Source organism: Takifugu rubripes, chromosome 1, assembly GCF_901000725.2.
Source record: "Takifugu rubripes chromosome 1, fTakRub1.2, whole genome shotgun sequence".
Lineage (NCBI taxonomy): Eukaryota > Metazoa > Chordata > Actinopteri > Tetraodontiformes > Tetraodontidae > Takifugu > Takifugu rubripes.
The window spans coordinates 12,069,390-12,093,177 of record NC_042285.1 but is presented as its reverse complement, the minus strand read 5'-3'; the positions used below and the strand labels follow the sequence as shown (position 1 = coordinate 12,093,177).

Below are 23,788 nucleotides of genomic sequence, written 5' to 3'. Positions count from 1 at the left end.
GCAACATTCACCTGACTCATAATAGTTTGAAAAATAGAACAGTATTGAAAGTGCAAATGGTGAGTCATATAAAGGAATTTCAATCAGCAAAAAAAACAATTACGGTATAACAAACATTAAAAACGATTTATTTTTTTTAAATTAGAGAGTACCTAGAGCACAAAGAAGAAAAACAAACTGAATGCATGCTTCTGGTCAGCTAAGGATGATTAAAGACATCAAAGGAAGGAAAGGAAAACCAGAATGGGGAAAAGATTAGCTTGCGCAAAAAGAGAAAAATCAAATCTCCATCCTAGGGACTCTGAGGACAGTAAATCCATATACAATAGCCACATGATTAGGAAGATGGGAAATGGAAATAGAGCAGAGAAAGAGGAGACATAGAGGAGAAGAGGCCGCCCGTCCCTCAGAATACTAAGGAGGAAGTTGTCCCTTCCTTCTGACTGACACTTATTAGAATGAAAATCCACACGAGATCTTCCCCACTTCATATTAGCACTTTTACCGGTTGAATGCTAATGATGGAAGGCAGCTTAAGGTCACATTTTACAGTATTTTTAGTGCTTGAGTAATAATTCTTGCAGTTGATGATACTTATTTTATAATAATTAAACTTTTCCACATTTGAAGTTTCAGTACAAATACGGTTGCATCGATGTAATGATGTAACACCAAAAAACTCAGATTTACACCGCAATGAGATCGCTTCAGGCAGGTCAAATGTAGATGTGCACAATGGGAGAAAGGAAACATAACCTGCATTATGTTTAGGTTTGGACTCTTGTTTTATAACAGGTCAGAATATATAACTGATGTTGCAGGATTTGAACAACTTCAGACAGTAGCAATTCAGAAGCTTTGGAAGCTGACAGGTTCTAGCCAGACAGGCCACACTGTTAAGTTCCACCACCTACACAAAATACCCCAAAGCTGTCTGCTGCAGTGGATTGACTTGTCTATGTGTGTAAATTTAGTCTGTGTAGCTGCAGCTAAGTCAATTTGACTTATTGATAGTGTGCCCCGAGGAAGGCCAACATGACCGCAACACACAGGCCCATCCCTTTTAAACCAGTTTTATTATGGTTTAAGGACTTTTTAATACCTTTCCAAAACAGATTGCCTTTGATTGCATCTTTTTTTTTTACTGGGGATATCCGGCATATTGGGAGAGGGAGCACAGCTGGAAACCACAGGAGAGCGATAATAATGACAGCCCAAGGGGATGGACAGGGTTAGTTTAGGAACACGTCCATAAATGTCAGTGCCAATCAGGCGCTCATGTATGAATACCAACAGGAGGAAGTGTTGTGTTTCAGAATAGCAGGATGGTGAAATTTACCTTAGCAACAGCTGGAATACGGCACACATTGATCACACATGACATAGGTCCTGCTCAAAAATGACCATTGAGGTCTGGGACACAGTCATATTTACTCATCTTCATTACACTTGTGGCTGCGTTATTCTGCCAGTCTAACTGCGGCAAAGACCGTAATGGGAAGAACTAATGTGTGTTAAAATCGCTGATGTAAACAGCCATTTATAATTAAATGCATACTGTTGTTCTGTCTGTGATATTTTTATGTGTCCATGACATATAGAAACATTTAAGATGATGCAAAGGTCCTGCTATCTAGAACCTGTGGAACTAGGTGAAATGTCAAAATCCAGGGGAATCTCTCAGACCTCTTTCTGCATATAGTCCTCTCATCAGCACTTCACCTGAGAGAGAAGTAAAATAAGGGGCTGGACAACAGCAGGAGCTGCATGGACGACAGGATGAGAAGGCTACTGGTGTGTGCGTGTGCGTGAGTTTACTGCCTATATGGTCGTATTATATTTGTGGTTTCTTTGTGTGTCTCTTAAGCAACAGAGAGCAATAGTATAGAGGCACAAGTTTCAGTGAGCCCTGACTCGTGGGTTATTTGGGAGAAGCAAAACAGCACTAATAGATTCTGTAATAAAGCAGTGAAACTTGCCATTCATCCAAAGGTACTAGCCATTTAACTATCACTATTACGATAAGTGTAATATAGCATCATTTTACATGTCCATAGCTCCATCATCAGCATAGACTCTAACTCAGTCATGAGATGTTGAATAAATTAGCAAATATATTTGTACAGTTTCAAATTATATATCTGCTTTAGCTCAACATAGCCATCCCTATGCTAAAAATCCCTGCCTGCCTACTGCGAATCAATTATGTGGCATCCCCGTGCTGGCAGCCCTAGCACGTGTTCACACCGTGATCCCCAAACACCAGACTGTTGGCCTCAGAAACAATTAGGATGACAACGTGAGTCAACACCTTGTGTTTTGTGATGGGCTCTTCCCTGCGGCTGTTTTCGTAACTGTCAGGCCTCTTTCATTAAAACAAAGATATAGTGTCAGCCATGCAGAGACTTCTCAAAACAACCCATTTGGTTCCGACTGGTGAAAATTAATTATCTTTTGGACTTATAAGCTAAGCTCTTATCAGAGTGACAAGTCTGGAAGGAAATATTTAATATGCAGCTTAAGTAGCCCATCACCTGTCTGAACCACCTACATTTCTGTTCCCTGGAGTAAAGTGCCACAGTGTACACAATGCACAGTACATGCGTGTAGCACATAATGAAATTCTCCAGTCTCTAATCCTTGAATCCCATTTAAGTGTATGATTTTTGTGTTATTTCTGCACTCCCTTTAAAATAGCATGGACAACACACAAACACCTTTTGTCCGTGGCCTTGTGTTCAGCGAAGCTGCTGCAAATGTACCCACCTCTGCTTTCTTAGTTTGTCATAGTCAAAGATGTGAGCTTCAAGCCGACACTATAGCACAGAGTCGAAGAAAGAGACAAAAAGGGAAAAAAGGAGTAGAGAGGAATCCTCACTACCCTTGGCTTTCCATTAAAGGGCATGGTGTATATATTTTCTAAAATTAGAGCATTAATAAGGCCCAGAACAATTTTTTTTTAAACCTTTTGGAAGGCAATCATAAACCACTTCAGCAGCTCAACAGCTCTCACTGAAACTGAACAACCGGTTACAGTGACGTAATGTTTGCTAGGCAAGCATAGTTCTAATAACTTTAGCTCAAGACAGGAAAAGCATCACCAAACAAACAAGGGCGCTCCGCCTTGATATGAGATTGCACACAATTACTGAACTTTGCTATGAGATCAAGCTGAGCCTTGCCAGTTTCTGACGGCATTGTTGTTAGACGCTTGGTCTCAGTAAGACAGTGATCAGCACCGCCTTTCCAAAACTGGCCCGGAGCCGAGGCCTGAAGGGAAATGCCTATATGGCCATGCCAGAAGACCAGGACAGAAAAGTACCACTTCAAAGATGAAACTTCCTCTGAAAATATACACAATGAACCATTAACATGTGCTGCCAAACATATGTGACGATGACAATGTGCTGCCGTTCTGCACTGTAGGATCAAGATATCTTTAGCTCTTCTCTAAGGTAAATTAATTCATGCCGAGATCAAACCCAACTAAACTCAAAAGCAGCCAGTCAGCATGTTCCGCTCGGTTCACTGGCTGGGCCTTAATGGTTTCTTAAGTCTAGGACCAGAAAACAGCAGTAGCCAGTAACCAATTCTAGCATAAAGAGGCATTTGTACACCTCATAACAGGCAGTACATACATTTGACGGCTTTAAATGAAGGCTTGTCCTGCGTACACTGTAGCCAGTCAGAATGTGAAGAGATGATTCTGTTACTGCTACTTCAGGCATTTTTAAGTCAGTGTCATGGGATCATTTTAAAGCAGAATAAACAAACAACTGTTCTGATAGATGCTAAGTTCCCGCTCCCTTAGCTCTTCAAAAGCAGGTGTGCTCCTGGGTTATTTCAGTTTTTTAAAACCATTCCACCATCATCAGTTATTACCAAAGGGTTACGTGAGGGTGGAGAATGTGAGGAGCTCCCTGTGTGAGACCGGCTCTAAATGCTGCCTCGACTCACGCACACTCAGATAAAAATGACTCACTGCCATGATTAATATTTACTGGCACAGATTGGGTAAACAGAGAGAGAGAACTTGATAGCTTTGCCTTGGCTACTATGCGCTTGATGATGGAGCTAATTCATATAGGAAATGACAGGAATGCAAAGAGCGATCTGCAAAATGCATTGGAAATGTATCAACCTTTCAGAGCAATGGCACTTCCGTTTAAGGTTTTTGTTCAATTTTACGTTATCTCCATCAAACCGAGAAAGTGATGATGCAGTAATTTAAGAGATTATATGATGAAGCTTTAGTCTCAGAGGTCACTATGTCCTTGAATCTAATGAGTTGTAATTACAACCAATGCTGAAATACTTTCTTCACTTTTTTAGTCACAGTCCGTAACACTACAATCATTTTTTTTTACAAGGTTTGTGGTAAAAACAGCATGAATCACGGTAAAGTTCTTTGACTTCTACTTGTCTGGGATGAATGTTGCACTGTGTCCACTTACACTGTGTGGTTTGAAAGAATGACGGCAAAGGCTTAGTCACAACAGAAACCCAACAGGCAGGAAGTCTTGAGTAACACCTCTTTTACAGGAAGAAAACTATCTGAGTTGAATATGATGGCTGTGTATGCTCCTGAATGTGGTGGTGCTTGGCTGTTTCACAAAACAGAACCAGCTACACAAAGAGTCTATTTAGAAAATGGCTTAAAAGTGGAGCACTGCTGCTCCAACAAGCAGCATTAAGACTATTCAGAGTTAAACTTGGTAAATATCTCACTCCTGTAAAAACAGAAAGCTACTAATGTGTTTTGCTGCAGGAACAAGAGTGACATTATGTGTTGTGCAACTAGACTACATATGCCACACTTTTGACTAGTTGAGCATGATTACTTTTAGGATGCAGGTATAAACCACTTCACTTTTATATAAACCTGACCTGGATTCAGGGTTGAGTGATAAAGTAACAATATTGCTTTTCCACCAATGCAAGCCCTTAAACCACAAAAATATATCAAAGTGCTGACTCACTAATAACTGCAGACTGCAAATACTGCAAAAAAAAAGAAGAAAGAGGTCATTTCTGACCTCTAGCTGTGCCCTCTGTGAATATTTCACAAGGTCTGCTCATTTTGATGAGTGATCTGTCAACTGTGGAGACAGCTTTAGACACTTGAATCTTTAAACAGAGGAAGCCATCTCATTGAGTTTCACCGGACAGGGCACAGCGACTCAACAGCAAGCAGGAATGAAGTGGAAGCTATAGAATCGAAGACGGGGAACAAACACAGGAATAAAGCCATGCTACTAATGCTTCTGGGTTTTTACCTTTACCTCTTTTCTGGGTACCTAAACCTGGAGGCAAGGAGCACTGCTGACAGAGCATGATCTGAGAGGAACTTTCAGACAAACAGCACAAAGTTTTACTTCCCATTTCCACGGTAAACTGATAACGTACATCCTTGCTATAGGATTTCTCTGACAAGCAGACTTTTACTCAAAATCACGGGCAGCTACAGGGTAATGTTAAACTCTTCAGTAAAACAATGTTACTATCAATTAAAAATACTGTGTAATTTGTTTGAAAAACTGCCAGGAGAGAGTGTGGTTTATCAGGAGCCCAATGGATTAGGTTACTGAACATATGCTACAGATTTCCATGGTAACAAGTGAGGAGGAATCTAATCATGTCAGTTGCAGTGCCAATAGGCTATTTTTCCCTTGCTGCATCAATGCTCTGCTTTCCAATAATAAAAAAGCACCACTCTATCAGACAAAGCCTGCATGCCAAATCTATTCTGGAGGCCAGGAGGCTGTACTGACACGACCCTGTATTTATCAAACTGGGAGGACACCCTCAAATACGGTACTTCAGACATTTAACACGGCCAGTGACAACACTGGTCGAAAAAAAGTAGAGCCGTTTTAATCCAATTAAATGTGGCAGAACCAGTAGAATGGAGCCGGGATTAAAAACCATCATCCTTCACGGCAGGGTAGTGGAGACATTAGGATGGCCTGGGGAGAGAGCTGACGTTCACATTAAAAGGATGCATGGACCGTAGGTAGCTCAACACACAGCAGTGTGGACAGAGATGGAGAAGGATGCAATCACAGTTTTTGTGTAACAAGCCAAGGATAAAGTGCATTAGAAAGGCTAATTTTCAAATGTGCTCAGTATTCACTCTCTCAAAGGCCAGCGAAGCTTTTCTTGGGTTGTCAAAGCTTCATTTGTGTGTACATAAGACCGACAGCCTGAGTGCGTGTGAACAAGAGCAAGAGGGGGGGATGGGCCTACATTAGGTGATTTCAGATGCTATAGCAGGGATTCTACTGTCTAAAACACCTAATGTCACAATCTGTGGAAAATTGCACAGTGAATTAGGATGAGCCTTTGTAAAGTGTAGATCCATCAATGTCTGCAGGTACATCTGAGTGACATTTAAACATAATGTTTATTCTGGCAGTATTGTTGCTACATACATCGGGATCAAATGATTTAAAAGCCCATTAAATGGAAAAGCCAAAAAGGCTGTATGATGTAATACTTTACTGACAATAGATTTAATATTTGAGCTCTCTTCAAGTGTGACTCCAATTGATGAAGCAGTGATTAAACTTGGGCTAAAAACATATCCGTCTATATTTTAAAACTAAGCAGCTAAAGTAAATAATAGAAGCCACGACAGTCATTACTATTGAATAGATGGGTAAGTGCAAGGAGAACACTGACAGCAGCAGCAGGCAGTATTCAACAAAGATGAAAGAGCAACTAGAGGCTGATTCTGAATAAATAATGACAGCTATTGTTCAGGAATGTGATCGGGCCTTTGAAAAATCAATAACCAACAAGCGGACCATGATGCCCCAAGTGACTCAGCAATAGCTTCAATGCACCGAGTTGGTTGATGACGACTGTGTGCTATTGTTAAATGAAAGTCAAGGAAAATAGAAAGTGCTTCCAAAGAAGTATCTGCAAGTGGGGCTGAGACGCTCATCTACTGCGAGAACAGCAGGAATAAAATCTGGATGAGCCGCACGATCAAACTCAGAGACACCGCCTGTAGGCTTTTTTTACGACTCTGACAGAAAGCAGTGACTAGAACAATGGCTTACTGCAGAACTTTCTCATGTAGATACAGTAACTGAATATTTTAGTGCATACTCAAAGAAAGATCACTACTCTCGAACAGATGTGGACTCTCTCAAGGAAATAGAAGTGTGTGCTCAAACGGAGCTGCTTTGTAGTCCTATATTTTTGTTTTCTTGGATGTGCATTGTGCTTTATAATAGCACAGACGTACTGAATACTGGCAATCAGTTTGCTACTGCAACTCCTGAGAAAAAGCATTGCACCAAAATCCATCATTCAATGATCCCTGGTCTAGTTTTCATTGGGCTGATAAAGGTCAGGTCAATCCACTCTGCTCAGCAAATGGAGTGTATACTGTACAACTGTGCCAGGAAGTGGCACAGGAATTTTGCTTTACAAAGCCGGATTAAGAAGATTTTGTTTGCATCACAGAAAAACACCAAATTGCAGTTGCTTTATAAAAAAAAAAAAAAAACTATTTTTATCCCCATGGGGCAATTAAACACAAAGAGCCCCTGACTAGTAGTTCGCAAGAGCAGCGATCTGAAAGTTGGGGGGCAGAACCTAACCTGTATGCTGATTAGATATGCTATTATAAAATTAGGGATTTGATCACTCACTGTAAAGTTATTGAATCCAAAGTAAACTCTTCTTAAAGCTGGAGAAAGACGTAACAAATGAGCAACAATAAATAACAACAACAGTTCCAGTGGAGTGTATGTCACTGCAGTGTTATGCTAGTCAACTACAGAACAACAGCCTCAACAGGCACACAGCGGCACCCTTAAAACGATAGTTTCATACAGCCCTAATTACATTTAATCCAGCCTGCAATGTCCCTAACAAATGTGACTTTTTTCTTCAAAAATGCACTAGCCAGACAAATGTGTTGGCACCCAACTAGGCGGACATTGTTGGCTCTTACCTGCGCTCACGGTGAGGCAGAGGCTGCTGCTGCTGACGTGTGATGAAGGTGGTGCCCCACACCGGGCTGCTGTGGCTGTTCCTAAGCCAACCAACAGGGGGCGATGATGGGTACAGAGTGCTGCGGAATCCATGGTCGGACTCTGTCTCTGCAGTAAGAGACGAGGCTGAGCTCCCCATTACCACAGTCAAGAGCAAATTAGTCTCTGAAAACACCCTGATGGGCCCTTTTTTGACCACAGAGACTGAAACGGGATCCACACTTTTGGGGAGAAACAAGGCGATTTGTGATAAGCTATAGAGATTGCTTGTACCACCACAGCATCTCAAGTGTTTGTAGTTGCTTTTACACTTCTCCTTTTAAATAGGAACAAATTTCTTGCAATCTTGCTCCTGCTTGCGAATATGAAAGGAAGAAGGGAATCAAACATGTTTTCCGTGTTTCCTCCCATGTTCCATGCACAGTCCCCTGCAGTCTGTGTACTCTCATACCGGGTTCTCTTGCACATGCTACTGTAGTCAAATATGGAGGAGTGAATAAAAGCAATGGTCTTGACCTTCTTTCAGCATCTCAGCAGCTAAACAGGATACCTCAGGGAAATGAGGTTCAAGTAGCAATCACGGGGAATATGGAAATGAGTGTCTTCTATAAAGTCGATAAAGACTGGGAATCGATAGTGGTATGGAATTTGCAAGAAAGATTTGTTTTATCTACAGATATTCACAGTGCAACCACTAGAAGAAAACGACGCATGCTCACGGTGGAGTTTGGGCCACATTACAAGTATGCAAAACATCCAAGTCCGATGTTCCAGTCATCCACCCTTGCAGCTGCTGGGCAATTTCATAAGATGTTTGAAAGCTCAGAGTTTTCTCGCAGCCTGGGGGGAAAATCTGGATTCCCACGTGAGAAAAAGACGCATGGACTTGTGAATGAAACAGGAGAAACCCAAGCAGATGCTACTGTCGTCAACTGTCGTCAACGAATGCCAACGACGTGTACACCTTCAGCCTCACGTTTTGTGTCGCCGGCACGAGAGAAAAATTCCCAGAAGTTAAGGCTGCAAACTTCTGCCAGTCTGGAAGACGATCCCAAATCCCGGTGCCCGAGAGAGAGAGCGTGAGTGAGAGAAGGGGGTTCTTTTCTGGCTGATTCCACGGCCGGGGCCGGTCAGTCGAGTTCCTCAACTTGTTTGCAAATCCCCGATATTGACGTATCGAAAGTATCACTCGTCGGGGAGCTGTCAAGGAGACGCCACACTAGCAAATATCATGTGGTGCAGTTTTGGGCATCCAGATTCAACGATCCTGGCATGATTCTCATCAGATAACACTGTACACTGACTTTGAGTTGGACCCAGTAACACTGCGAATCACTACTTGGCAGAAGAAAGGTGTCGGTTCCCACACAGCGATACGGAGGCCACGAAAGATCGCGCAGCTTGGGAAATGTTAAAATCGCCTTAGGGAGGCAGGACTAAAATTCTGAGTCCCCTGTCACCAACTAGTCCATTGCTGTGTGCGTTCCAGATATCCACCCTGGACGGCAAGATGCTGATCCTCGCTGCTTTATGGCAGGAGCCGTTCGTGCTCTCTCCGCGATGTCGCCTGTTCATAATGGAAAACTGCTCCGCCGCCAAATATCCAGACTTGATTTCTCCATTGGAATGTGTTTTGGTCTTATTTTGTTTTTTCTCCTCTCCTCCGCCTTCTTCTGCAACGCCTCACTGGTAACACGAGCGAAGCAAAGGAGGATGCAATCTCCTCACAGCGGATTACCGGAGTGTCAGCAGCGCGCATGCGCACTGCCAGGGCGAGCACAGAGCCGCTGAGGGGCTGCGTTCAAGAGATTTAAATAAACGTCAACAGAGACACAGCCGAGAAGATCTCACATGGATGAGCAAAGTGAACAGGTTGAGCTAATGAAACAATCGTCCAACGTGTCACGTTTAAATGGCAGGCATTAGACTGCCATTTAATGGCTAATCTAATGCCATCTGATAACTAATGTTTCTTGGGGGGGGGGGGGGGGGGGGGGGGGGGATTTCTACCTCACCATCATTGTCAAGGACAAGTTAAACAGTAGCCAGCAGTCACTGGCACAATCTTTGGCAATTGCTGTCCCTGCATGTTACCGAAATCAGCCTTCAAATGTTCGCTCGTCCCTTTCTTTTCCACTTCACATCCCTTTGCTGACCTCTTTTCTGATTTCCAAGCCTCTCTCCACTTACCGTGAACATGGGCAGAAAAAAGCATAATGTGAAACACTGTATTGGATGCAAAGTGCAAAAGAATCTGAAGCAGATTCTGCAAGCATGTGATGTGCACACACAGCTCTGATCAATGTTGGTAAATGCACAAAAAAAATGTTACAAAAAAACATTTGTCCAATTAAGTGGATCATTAAATAGAAATACAGCCAACACTCATGCTGATAATCTAATCTGAATGCAAAACATCATGTTTGAGTTTTAATTATTATCTTTGCAGAATTACAAGGCAGGACATAAATGTATTCATACTGTTATCACTGAAGCAGCATTTTTGATTGCACTCTCTGAAGTCACAGTAATGTTTAAGCCATTTATGGGCGGAACAAAATGCCTTTCAGAAGGAAAATAAAAGAAACCCTTTGTTAAGGCCACACCTGTCCAAGGGCCACCTGTCATTTTACAATTCAGCACCCAGAGAGACGGCAGCTGAGATAGCCAGTGCCAAATAGCCAAAGCCTGAGAGGGAGAGAGGAATATTGGATTTCATGTCCTCTCTCCGAGGACAAACAGCGGTCAGAAGGGAGCGCCAGGATGTGATTTCACAGCTTTAATATTTGTAATGTTTACATCGAGTAAAGTGTCCTGACAACCACTGGCTCATTTTTCTTCTAAGATGCCACAAAAACATAAATGGCCAAAACATCATCCTTTGAACAAGATCACACAAACACAGCAAATATATTATTTTGCACTTTATATTTACATTGGTAAATACCAAAAGAAAAATGTAAAGGTGGTAAGCTGAGGCAGAACTAAAGTCACATATCAGCATCTCCGGACAAGTGGATCTGGTCTTCCTTTACATGCATTACCTAGATTAATATGCTTTCGCTCTCTGAACTTCTCGACTCCTCTTAACAGAAGCAAAACAAGCCATATTGACATTACTGGTTTCCTCTTTTCTGAGTGACGTTGCTGCAGGAATCACACTGGCTACAGCGGTCGATAGGTGTAGCCACGGTTAAATACAAGAAACTGTCAAACAATAAACATCTATAGACAAGTGTAAACCTTTTCAATAGCAGGCGCTGGAAACCAGAGCCGGTAGAGCAACTCTCCAGGAACCCATTGAGACACTGGGAGTCCCGCGTTATAAACAAAGACACTCTTTTTAGACCTCTATCGACGAGATCAGAGGTGTCCGACAGACATGTATTCAGTGATTATTCCTCAGAAACCACATGTTCTTACCTCGGATGAAGTAATAAGGAATTATTCCTGCTTTCAGTCCTCTCTGTGTTAACTTTTCAGAGCCATCAAGACGACAACTTGTTCCCAGGTTGTACTTTAGCCAGCGTGACCATTTCAGCTGTTAGCTTCAACCCTTCGGTTGCTACTGCATTGTTCAGACATTTTTCGTGACAAACACGTACATGTAGGGTTTATTTTTTACTCCATTGGATATTGTTGAAGCTGATATGATCGTGAACGTTTACCTCAAACATTCCGGGGAGGAAGAGGAATCTCCAAGGAGCGAATAGATAGCTTGCGTACGTCAAATTTGCCGCGGGCATGAGCAGATATATATAAACGCATGAAGTCTTACGTAAAAGCTATTGCAGAATCACAGGGTAAAAGACTCAATTTCCCATGTTCAACCCTAACATGTACCAGGATATCCGGGTATGAAGGCCATCACCCTTGACCCAAACGAATCTATCCGATGTATTATACTATAGCTAAAATACATTTCGAATGTGTAAATATGCCTTAACGTTTATTTTCTGATGTAAATCCAAATCGAATTTTTAATTTGAAAAATCATTTACATTACAGTCTGTTCCGGTGTGACCGCTTTCAGGTAGTGGTACTTTACTGCCATCTAGTGGTACATTATTATACAGTCGGCTTCGAAACATTTTGGATTACCGTCTCCTCCAGCCTATCGACTGCTTCATTAAAAACGGATTATTTGACACCTTAAAATTTACATTTATTATTTAACAAGCGTTATTAATGATGTTTATGACATAAGTGAATTTATATAAAAGATCCGACATGGCGATATCAACAGTTGAAGAAAAGGACTGTACAGGATAACTGAATGTATATTACTACCTACATTTGGCTTTGGAAGGAAAGAGAAATGTGGTAAACATTCTCCACTGTCTTTAATCAAATGGGACACCTGGTGTATATGTGGGTTTATCTTTCAATCGTGCTTAATTCTAATTAATGATCTGGGTACCATATTGTTTCGATTTTGGGATCAAATTGACCAAAAACCTAAGTAAAATTTAGATGACATTTAAAAGGAGTGAGAAAACGGGGTGAGTATGGATTATGGTTAATACCGTGTCACCCAGGTCGTTTGAACCATGGACGTTCAAAGGAACAGGGTCAGTAGCTATATTTCATTAATGACTTATGATTAATTACCCTGCGTGCACTCCATCTCCATAGATTGTGTCTGAAACCATGGGAGGAAATTAACCCAGGAAATTCTCCAACGGAAAGGCCAGACACTGGCTGGAATTGTGCTTTATCGACTTATCTTCAGGCTTGAGCGAGGCGGAGCGAAGCATCCATTGATTCAAACGGAGAGAAGAGTTGAGATTGAGATTGAGTCTCGGCGGGGGAGGTTGCGTTTAATGCCGCGTTGCGTTCACGGTGTGTGGTCAGAGACATCCAGCACCGGCGCAACAAACTCAGATCCCCAGCTGGAATTTGTAGCCGATGGTGGCTCGACGCGACGCGGCGTGGGACGGAAAGGGAGAGCAAGTTTTTGTCGGCAAAAAAGTAAGGGAATGATTACAACTTTGACTACTTGTTGTATGTCCCCCCCTACACTCGGGTGCACTTGTTCTTGCTAGAAATGAAATAAGATCATTCCAGCTGCTTTCACTACGCGTGTTTTAGGCAGGTTTGTTTGTTAGCAGCCTTTAAAAGTTGCTAGCACGTCGCTAAACACACTGTTTTTAAAAGCTCGTGTCGGTGAGTACACACTGTTGTCATGACAATGCTAGGGAAACCCGGCTCGAGGCTCGTGGGAAGACAAAAGACACTAGCTTCTATGTCCAGCATGACTTTCTCAACAAACACCCCTCCAAAAGTGTAAAGACAAGAGCCACCTGGGGAATTTTGATAGTCTCATTAACTATTCCAGATGAAAGTAGTGTAGTATCCTGTGCCAGAGCACACTGGGACATATGAGGGGGATATGTGAACACTTGGGTTAAGGTGTGTCCTGTGTTTATATGAGACAAATGTGACCCTGCTAGCCAGGAAAGGGATGCTTTTAGTTGGCCCTTTTCTGTTTTATGGCCAACACACGTGGAAGTGACTAGCTGACACAATTGTCTTAGGGGAAAAGGAAAAAGGTGTGTGTGTGTGTGTGTGCGAGGGTGTGAGGGACAAAAATTGTGTCATTGTATGTTGCATAGAGTTTGTAACAGGAGGAAGGTAGGTCAGGGTCTCTCAACATGGTCAGGGACTTGTGCGAACACGTGGAGGACACTTTATTTCTGTCACTACTACAGATGTTACCACATACACTGCAAACACACACCCAGCAGGAGCGAATCAGGCAGCCTTTGGCTATACAGTGATTAATGACGGCAAGATGAGTTCTCCCCACTGATGACTCACGATTACACCTGTTTACCCTCTTGTGCAAGGGAGGTTTTCACAAGTCCAGGAGCTTAAACGTGACAGTTCCCTGGATGGGCGCCATATTTGTTAGTAAATGCGACATCAGCAACGCATCCTGACATGAACCTCTGCTGCTGGCAATGAACTCGGACCAAAACACAACCAAATCAGTGAAACCTTTAATATTTACATCATAGTACTACACTTTTATTAAAATAGCATGCTAATCAAGTACACATGCCTACAGATTGAATTAAAATGTGTCTACGGAAACAGTTTCAAATGATTAACTACACTTTAAAGCTATAATGCCTTCAGACTACCGTAATGCTTACTCAATAATACAGGCTCATTCTCTCAGATAAACAGGAAATCAGTTTAGATCTGAATATTAGGTGAAAAACAGTGTTTTGTTGTATGGGCAGTAATTGGCAATGATTTAATAAAGGGTTTAATCTGCTGGAACCCACAGCTATAAATTAAAGTTGTGTTATCTTTGAGTTGCTCCACGTCTCCTGTCTAGACACACAGTCGTCCTTCAGAGTGTCTCTTCTTTAAAAACTACTGAAGTGACATAAACTGTAAATCATACATGCAGTAATAATAGAGAAAGCAAACCGCTGTAGAAACAGACTAACACAATCATTCAGTTCCTATGATCGTAAATTTTTAAGAATTATGCATGATGTGTGGTAACATATCACTATTGATTGTTTGTCCTGCCAAAATCAAACTGTCAGCCCTCCCTCTGTGCTTGTGTGTCAGGGCATGCAGCTCCAGTCTTTCTGTCTTGTAGCCGCAGGCCCTAGAAACACACTGACACAGGCCCATAAACACAGACGCACGCATGCGCCCACTCACACACATTCATCCAGTTGGGCACATGGGGCAGCATGAACAAGCCTCCATCAAAGATACATCTGGGTCTTATGCATGTTTGATGGACAGACAGGCAGCAGTTGGCCACTGCCTAAAAATACTGCCCAGATTAGCGTGCGTGAGTAACTGAGAGAACGGGATTTATGCAGGAAACATGAACAAACTGAATGGGACGGCCACTGATGGTGCACTCATTAAGGGACGGGCAGGCACCAAAACATTGTTAAGAATTCTTCCTCTATTGAGTAACAGTTTTTGTCTTGTCACTAATGGGTTTGCCCTCCAGCTTTATTACATCATTCCATCATTTTGCCCTTTGGAGAATAGCTTGTTTACTTAGACTAGAATTAAGCTTATTAATACTTGGCAAACTGCCTAATGTACTAGGTACACTTGTGCTCATTTGAGCCAGTTTTTTTTTTCCAGATTGATGGTTAAATTCACTTCTTTGATGCACCAAGAATTTTTGATTAATGTTTGATTGATCTTGACTGTAAATCTTTAACAAAGAATTCATGATGTAGAACATTAGAGATCTTTACATTCAGATGAATCAGCCAGATTATTTTAAAACTGGATTTTTTAAATGATATACAGTTAAATACAGGAATGCTACTGTGACCAAGAGAGAACACACATATCCATCTTCTAAACAACGTGAAATCTCATCTTCAAGTCTTTAAAATTTTAAAAGAAATGACATTTCATTGAACAACCAGCCAATAAAAATGCTTCTTCTTCTTCTCTGTTCATTTTTTCTCTGGATGGGGAACATAATGTACCTTTGAGACATTACCCCCATTTTCAGACAACTAATTACCAGAATGACCTCTAAAACAGGCCTAAACATGTGGAGTATGCAGCCGTAATCGCTCTAAGTGACAATATTGTGAAAGATTGTGGGGTAGCTGTGGCCCTGCCAATAAGACATTAATACTACTACTATTAATGCTACTACTACTACGAATAATAAAAATAATAATAAAGCAAAACCAAATGTTCAGTAGTAATTTCACATTTTCTTGTTCATTGGCCTCTGAACTGATTCAGCACAAACAGGCTTGGAGTTTACTCCGTAGCCATTAGGAACTTGTATTTTGGCCAGATCTACTTCGTCTTCATTAGATGACAAAAAGGGCACGTCTCATAAATCTAGTACACTAATAGGGTTGTTTGTTTTGCATCTTTTTGGAGATTTTTTTCCCAAGTGTGAAGGATCCTGATTTTACATTTGAACACAGGAACTCAGAGAGCGCAGAGAAACCGGTACCGATCCATAACGTATGCTGAAAACTCTGACACTCAACACTCCTGCACAATCCCTAAATAACACAGACAGTGGCTAACAAAGGACGGAGCTTGAGTGATCGTATCCACAAACCTCTGGACTTTTATAGACAGCTAGAACGCCTCAGCCTTTTCTTGTACCAGTTTCCACATGGAGTTTGAACATGTTCACATTGTTCAGGTTTTGTGTTCACAGGTACATGTCAGGAGCAATCAAGGTAAACCTGGGAGTCACATTAGCCCCTGGGTCCTGGAATGGCGCATCTTGTTGGGTAAGGGATAATTATTTTCCTTTTTCAGCTGTTGTGCTGTTCTTTTACTGTATTCATCAAATGAACTTCCTGACTCTATTTTTGGGCTTCCTGTAGCCATTGTTGCCCAGAGAAGAAGCCTTTATATATGTATCCAAACGGCATCTGAGAAACACTTAAGATCACATCAGCACGTCTGCATCTGCGTTCATGTGAAGAAGCATCTTTTTATGGATGAACCTTTAAAGGAAGCTTTTGCATTCGAGTGTAAGTTAAGACTTTTATTGGGGAGCATGAAAAGCCTCCTGACAGGTAGTTAATTCAAGCCCAGTCTGCCTGTTGTTTATGGACACCCCTTCTGGCAGCTGGTGACATCAAGGCAGAGGCTGCGCAGCCTCTCGCTACTTTTGTTTGTCTTACAGGTTAATGACGTATGCGAACGTCCATCCTTATACACACGCTGGAGGCATTTTGTACATTTTTTGCCAGAAACAGGACTAATTGTCAGGCAGCACGCAGGACTGCAGCACACAGGCTGGAGACACATGTAAACACAGACATTGGCTTCATAAACGGATCTTTTTTTGCCTGCAAAGTTGGTCCTGAGGCTTCTCTCGAAGGAGGACACAGGTTGCTGCATGGTAGCTCGCCACACCTCACGGTTTGATGTGGTGATAGATCACTGGTGCTCGTTGATGTTGCAGGTGCAGAGGGACTTCCCAAGAGTGTCCTTGAATCTCTTTTTCAGCCCCCAACTTCATGTGTGCTAGAGGAGAGTTCACCATACAGCCCAATAGCATTTTATTACCCACATCTCAGAGCCGGGGGGGGTTAAGACTACGACTGGGTAACCGCTGATCTTTGTGCCCTTCCCCAGGTGCTTCTTCTCCCATTTAGCCTGCAAAGGTGGTCTTAGCATGGCATCAGAGGAGATCTAGCAACTCTGCTAGGTGAACTGGTGAACGGATTTGATCCCATGGGATCGCATCCAGCTCCATTTTCACTGATTTTTCAAGGATGACGAGAATTACTTGAACTATGCAGTTGGTGCTGGACAGAGTCTGTTAGTATTCTGACCATCTGTGTAGGGTAGAAGCTTTGTCTGTGAGGAGTGTCTGGCCATCTGAACCGGTATTTGCACAAAGCTGAGTTCCCGCAGCGAGGTTGGACCCCTGCTCATTCTGGATCTGACGGCCAATTTCCTTTCAGTACATGATGGTTTGACTAGGTAATGGTCCCATAAAGCTTCTGTAGGGAAATCTGTGGGGGGGCAGTGCACCTGCAGTATTTAGTGAAATTCTGCTTTAACCTCTGCTGTTTGAATTTGAGCCCAAGTCGACAGTGGACAAGATGGACATAACTCTACTTCTGCTCCCTTGAGCGTTCCTGTCATTACTTCTGGGAAGACATTTTAAAAACTTTGCTTAAGAAATGGCCAAATTCCTCTGACTGTTGTACAAACACATAAAATATATCATTTTATAGGTATAAGCCTCTACGACCTAGAAACAAATTAATCAGCGCTCCATAAAACGAGCTGGTGGGCCGACAAGTTGGGTGATCCCTCCCATTAGATCCAATGTTAAACTCAGTGTGGAAAATATTTTAAAAAACCTTCATTATTTAACTCATTGTTTATCCTCCATTGTTTAACGTAATATTACAAAAAATTACGTGCTTATATTTTAAAGTTTCCCACTTCTAACAAGCCCCCCCCCCCCCCCCACACACACACACACAATAATATAAGTCACTTCAAAATGGTATAAATCCACATTTAATGATGGGTGGGTCAGACATGGCTGACAGAGCTGCCTAGCTCATTTCATTGTGTGTGGGTAGATATTAAACTCGTTCTCATACACTATTCCACCACATTTTCATGAAAATTCATAAAAAATAAATTTTGAAGTCTCCTGATTCTCACAAACCCACACACAACAATATTGGTCATTTGTAAGTGGTTGTAATAAGTGTTTTGATATGGGTCATGATCCGGTTCAGAGGGGTTCTGCTGTATCTGTCCCTACAGTGTGGGCCTGGCTTTAACAACATGTATTTGTTCCTAACACTTGTCAAATTGATACATATAGTTTACATTTAACTTTACCAATTAAATGAAAACATTATATATTTTTTTCATATATTAATTATCTTAATTTGGCCTTTTCTTGTACATTAATTTTTTTCAATGTACAGCAACAAACTTATATTTATTCAGGGTCTATTAAGACTCAAGTCTATTCTATTAAGTCAGAAGCCCTTTTTACAATAGATTAGATAATCCTTTTATATTTTCCCTTTTGCTCAGTGTTCATTCACTAAACTACTAAAGCAGAAATTCATATAAAATCAAATTTAACCTTTGCTTATATATCGCGACTCCTTTTGCCATTGCAGTATTTTAAATTTGTTGCCACGTCGTGCAACTTTTCTTGCCATCGCCTGATGCCGTGCTCGTCTTCAGCCTGTCTTTCTGCCAGAAGATGGTGTTAGTGATGGTGCATTTTTGCACGGTAAACAGCCGACCCCTGTTGTCATGAGAGTTTCCAGTGCTGTGTGATGTACGTCAGGCACTCTATTCTATTTCAGATTGGGCTCCTCTGGCATTGACATCAGCAAGGATGATAATTTTGTCATCAACAGGGACGTTCCCTGCAAGATTACGCAGGACAGCGTAAAACTTGTCCTTGTCTGCAGGGTCAGCTGGGGGTGCGCAGACGTGTGTGAGACTGTCTTAGCAAAGATATGTGTGAATCACAGGCTCATCACTTCTCATTATTTCTACATCTCAGTGGTACAAGTAAAAGCAGAATGTGTAATTCAGACCTGTGACTGTACCCGGGAAGGTATGCACACCTTTTATGCTTTTCTTCCTTCCAAATCTGTAAAATGAAGCAATTCATCTCCACTGTGTCAATACTCCTCCCTTCCGAGCAATTCCTTTTATTGACATTAGCCTCAGTGATTGCGTAATCGTCCCCATTTTTAGCACGTCTGCCATTCTATGGTAAAATGACTAGCTTTCTCTTAATGACAAGGTTGTGTCAAGGACTTGAACAACGGTGGCGGCAGGTTGCAGACTTGCACAACTCTGGCCGCCTGTTCTGGGCTGTGAGTCACTGATGAATCATTGCAAAAGGGAAAATCACCGAATGCACACCCGTACATTAAAGTGTACGCATGCATACGCTCTTATGAGTAGAGACAAGCAGAGTCCTTCCACTCAGTTACTTTGTTTGACATGTTCAAGCTGTGTCCTTTCACAGACCTGAGATGTAATAATGTTGAGAACAATTATGATAGAACAATTATTATATTATTTAAAATATTGTTGAATTGTTTGGAAAATTGGGGTTATTCTGGTGTTGATCCAGAGCTGTTGCGATATACGAAAGAGCTTGAGTGGTCTTGAGTGGATGACATTGCTGTCCATGTGAAGCTATCTTTTCCATCTGCCTGAGGTTGCTAATTGTTGCTCATTAAAGTGTTCCTGCATAATAATCGTACTAATCATTTACAACAATAGAACCTGAGAGTTGCTGACATTTTAACAGAGGTACAATTGAAGTGACCCCCTAGAAGATTAAATTACCTGTGTGAGAATTTCACTTATATAGCATTTTTAACATAAACAAGTCTTCTCAATTTGTCACATTGAAGTGTTGTCAATAGAATACATTATGCCTAAGAAGACACTTTGATGTTTTTCATCTTTTTTTCATTACATATTGTGGTAATTTTGTTATGTCTGTTGACAATTTGTCAGTGTTCCTCCGGGGATGGCAAAAATGCCTTTTATCAGACTGTCAGACACTGGAGCAGTAATGAATTTCATGTGACTGATGACACTATGGTGTGATCACGGTCCAGCTTGTTCCTCGCTGAACACTCAGTGAGTGATCACTGCCCCGACGTTTAGAAACTGACTTAAAATCAAGTTTTGCATATCAAGTTTAAAATCCTTTGTCTTGGCAACATGAACATTGTTCCTATACACCTGGATAGTGTAGTTTCCTTTACAGTATCAGTGGAATTCATGTGCAGCCGCTGACCGAGGCAAATTTGACATTTTCTTTTTACAGGGATTAAATTACTTCCACCTAACTTAAGAGGGCAGCACCCTTTGGACAATACCTTTATTCACTCAGTCTTTGCTCTTTGGAGAGGTAGTGGCAACAGTATATGAGGACGTTTGGCACAAGCTCTGTCTGCAGATTTTACACAAGTTCTGTGTGCAGATTGATTCTATCAGTACGCTAAAAGTTATACCGAAAGCATTAATCTGGTCTTTTTTTTTCTTATTCTATATTTATTTCAGAGTCTGTTACACAAATTCAAAGACCAATCCTTTTCTGTGTGTATCCTTGGTGCTAGGAAAGCTGTCATTTCATGCTGAACCTGCAAACCTAACACACACGGCACATTCTTCAAATCCAGCTGAACTGATGCATAATGAATCACAGCGTATGGTTCGCTCAGCACCACACGGGAGCAGTAACAGAAAGAACGATCAGCTTCCCTCAGACGTGTGGGTGCCACAGTATTTGTGATAAAATCGTTTTACTCAGTGAGTTATCTGTTTGTAAAAGGGAAAGACAAAGATGGCAGCGAACAGATTGTGTCAAATTGAAGAGAAGAGATCAGAAGGGTTATATTTTCAAAAAGACAGTTGCCCCCTAGTGGCTACTCTCAAATATTTATTAATACTACTGCTGAGTAGTATTAAGTACTAGTTGTTTATACCTTATAGTAATAAATGTGTGTCAGACATAAGTAAAAATCATCTGTCTGTTATTTTCATATCCCATTTTCAAATCTGTGGGAATTGTTGCCCAGTGATTTATGGAGTAGTGAAACAAAGGATGTTCTGATCTCCAATCTGCTGCAGTAGAGTTTGTGTGTTCTGTCTGCTCTGGAACAGCTACCAAGAAGAACACTTTACACTAACTGTCAGAGAATAAGAACTTAAAGAATAGAAGTGTAAATGAAGTATTTACTGCAGTTTTACGGTTCAGGGGTTTCATCAGGTAAATCGGATGAAAGAAAGGTCAGAGTCAACAGCCAGTACTTCAGCCACTACAGTTTTTTATTCCGTTAAGCTTTGGGGGTCACAAGATCTCCAGGTTGCTTGCATGTCTGACTGGATGGACATTTGTGGGAGTGGCACAAAGCAAAACTCAAATGCACTTTGATGAGATTAATGTACAGGAAGGAAAAGGAGGAGGAGCATTTTAGCATTTTGTGTGATGCTAGAGGAGCATTTGCATTTTTCTGTGACATTTGTACCTCTAGAACTGTGCTCTTGTATAAACAGTGTGGAGACTGCAAAGCTTGTTTTTGCAATAATTACAATGTCTTTGTTTCAAAGAAGTGGAGCAGAGCCATAATTATTTACTCGTTTGATCTGAAGTATCTGATGATGTCAGCACCGATCACAGTGGTAATTTAAAATCTTTCACATATTGGATTTCTGGGAATTTGTGTGCATTTTTAATGTGGAAGCTTTGCATAAAATAATGCCTGAAAAACATGTCTGAAGGGCACGCAGCTTAATACCAAGCATGCCAATATTCAAAGATGTAATTAGCTGTAGAATACACAAACCTTATCAGTATCAACATAGATTATTTGACGTTAAATTAAAACACATGATTCTGTACAGTATAAATCTGTACAATATTTGGATTTGTATATGCTGCACAGCTACTTTTGACCGAAAGTGGGTCAGAATAATTGGTGGCCAAGTCTGCAGCAGCTAATTTAACTCTCGTCGCTGCAATTGTAACTGTTTTCCTGAGCTTCCTCACTATTATTCTGTATGAATTCAAATATAAATTCGAGCGGCTATAGAGTAAGTCGCAGAGCTGAGTAAGAAAGTTTTTCCTAAAGAAAGTGATGACAAGCGGAAGAAGAGGCAGGGAAGAGGCGAGGAAGGCATGCATCTGTGCAGAGAAAGATTATCCTCGAGCCTTTACTGGTGACTCACAGAGACGGTGACAGTGTACATCCTCGGTATGTGGCTGGGTGCGCCTGTGTCTGTGTTTGTCTGCTTCTATAGAGGCTGGTTTTCATTTTACAGGGATATAAAGATCTTTCCGCTAAGCTCAAATTGAAGGGGTTCTGCGTGTAGTCAATGAGTGAGCCTGCGGAATCCTGCAGGGCCAGGCTGCTTAATGTTATGGTTGTAATTAGAAGGCCTTCTCTCCAAGGTTTCACTCTCTTTGGCTAAAAGGTGTCTGCACACAAGGTTTATGACTTATCACAAGTTGCTATCAGCTTGTTATCTTTTTGATAGAAGGACGTATGGATCTTCTTGATACCAAGTGGAAGCTGATTCCCGAGGCCACATATAGTGCACTCTAATGGATGTTTTCACAGGGAGGCCATTTCTAAGTTTGAGTGGAAATAACCAAAGAAAGTAAATATATTTATCACCCAAAGCCAAAAAGCCTAAAGCATCCTAAATAAGTCGGTGCTGCATTTTTGATTTCTTCATTGGTGACTATTGGTGCTACAGGTACTTTATATTTTATACAAATGCAAGTGTCAGACCTGTAAGTTCTTTCTGTGGTTTTAATCTGGTGCTCATGTGCCTGCCTGGGAATGATTTTAATAAAATATATGAATTGCCTTTTCTTTGCCTTTCTCACATTGATTCTCACTTTTCCTTTTTTTTTACACTTTTATTGGCTGTATTTCCACAATTTGTCCGTATAAATAAACTTTATTATTCATCAGCAGTCATAGTTTTGCGTAGGTAACACAGAGATGTCATGCACTGATATAAGATATTAGATAGCAGATAAACAGGCACACTGATCCTCACAAGTAACAACAGGTTCCGTCTCAAATTATGTCCAATAATAAGATATCTTAGGGCCATATAAAATACATACAACCCCAGTCATCTGTGTTCTACCAATTATTGTCAAAATTTTGTGCGCCTTCTCAAATATGTCTGGCATTTTTATCTGAATGAAGAATAAAATCGTGAGCATATAGAAAAGGGAGCTGAATACAAATAGAGAAGCAGTCAGCTGGAGGGCAAGAAGCAGGAAGTGGAGAGTGCAACAAAGAGATTTCTTTCTAAAATGGATAAAAGAAAATGGAGATGGAGATGGCACACGCACACCAAATGCATGTGTGCGTGGTGTCTGGATGTGTGGGATGGAACCATACATGTTATCACACTAATGAGCTCTTCACATACAACCCTCCTTCTATACCTCCTTTCCCTCCATCCCTTATTCACTGGCTGTGCCTGTCGTCTTTCCATCATCTGTTTTATTCTTAACTGAATAGTCTCTACAGGGGCTATCAGCAGGTTAGTCACTTCACACCACTCAGCTTTTTATTCATTATTATTATTATTATTATGGATGCAATTAAAGCATTGAAGCTTTAATCACATAACACATTTCGGGTTGAGCATGGGCGCGCGTGCATCTATATGTGTTAAATGTGAGAAAGCATGACACCTTGAACGTAGCTTGTGTGTTTGCTCTCCTTCAGTCAGCTGAAAATCTGTGCTTGAGTGTT

General features: G+C 41.3%; 2 protein-coding genes across 6 annotated transcripts in view; one reads left to right on the top strand and one right to left on the bottom strand.

The window, feature by feature from the left end:
* Nucleotides 1-11,756, bottom strand: part of capn15 (calpain 15) — a 28,328-nt gene extending 16,572 nt beyond the window's left edge. Inside the window, exon 1 of one of the 4 annotated variants that reach the window (XM_011603389.2) lies at nucleotides 11,675-11,756. Coding sequence is in view for 1 of the 4 variants with exons in the window: in XM_003961296.3 (XP_003961345.2) it covers nucleotides 7,967-8,145 (179 nt within the window). In the remaining 3 variants the exon portion in view is untranslated. Of the gene's footprint in view, nucleotides 1-7,966; nucleotides 9,960-11,429 lie in introns of those variants that run through there. The other 3 variants (XM_011603386.2, XM_003961296.3, XM_029835849.1) reach the window with 3 other exon arrangements.
* Nucleotides 11,757-12,702: 946 nt separating this feature from the next.
* Nucleotides 12,703-23,788, top strand: part of ankfn1b (ankyrin repeat and fibronectin type III domain containing 1b) — a 92,100-nt gene continuing 81,014 nt past the window's right edge. Inside the window, exons 1-2 of one of the 2 annotated variants that reach the window (XM_003961297.3) lie at nucleotides 12,703-12,977; nucleotides 16,192-16,267. In XM_003961297.3, the coding sequence (XP_003961346.3) occupies nucleotides 16,251-16,267 (17 nt within the window). In that variant the 5' untranslated portion in view covers nucleotides 12,703-12,977; nucleotides 16,192-16,250. Of the gene's footprint in view, nucleotides 12,978-16,176; nucleotides 16,268-23,788 lie in introns of both variants that reach the window. The other variant, XM_029847265.1, reaches the window with a different exon arrangement.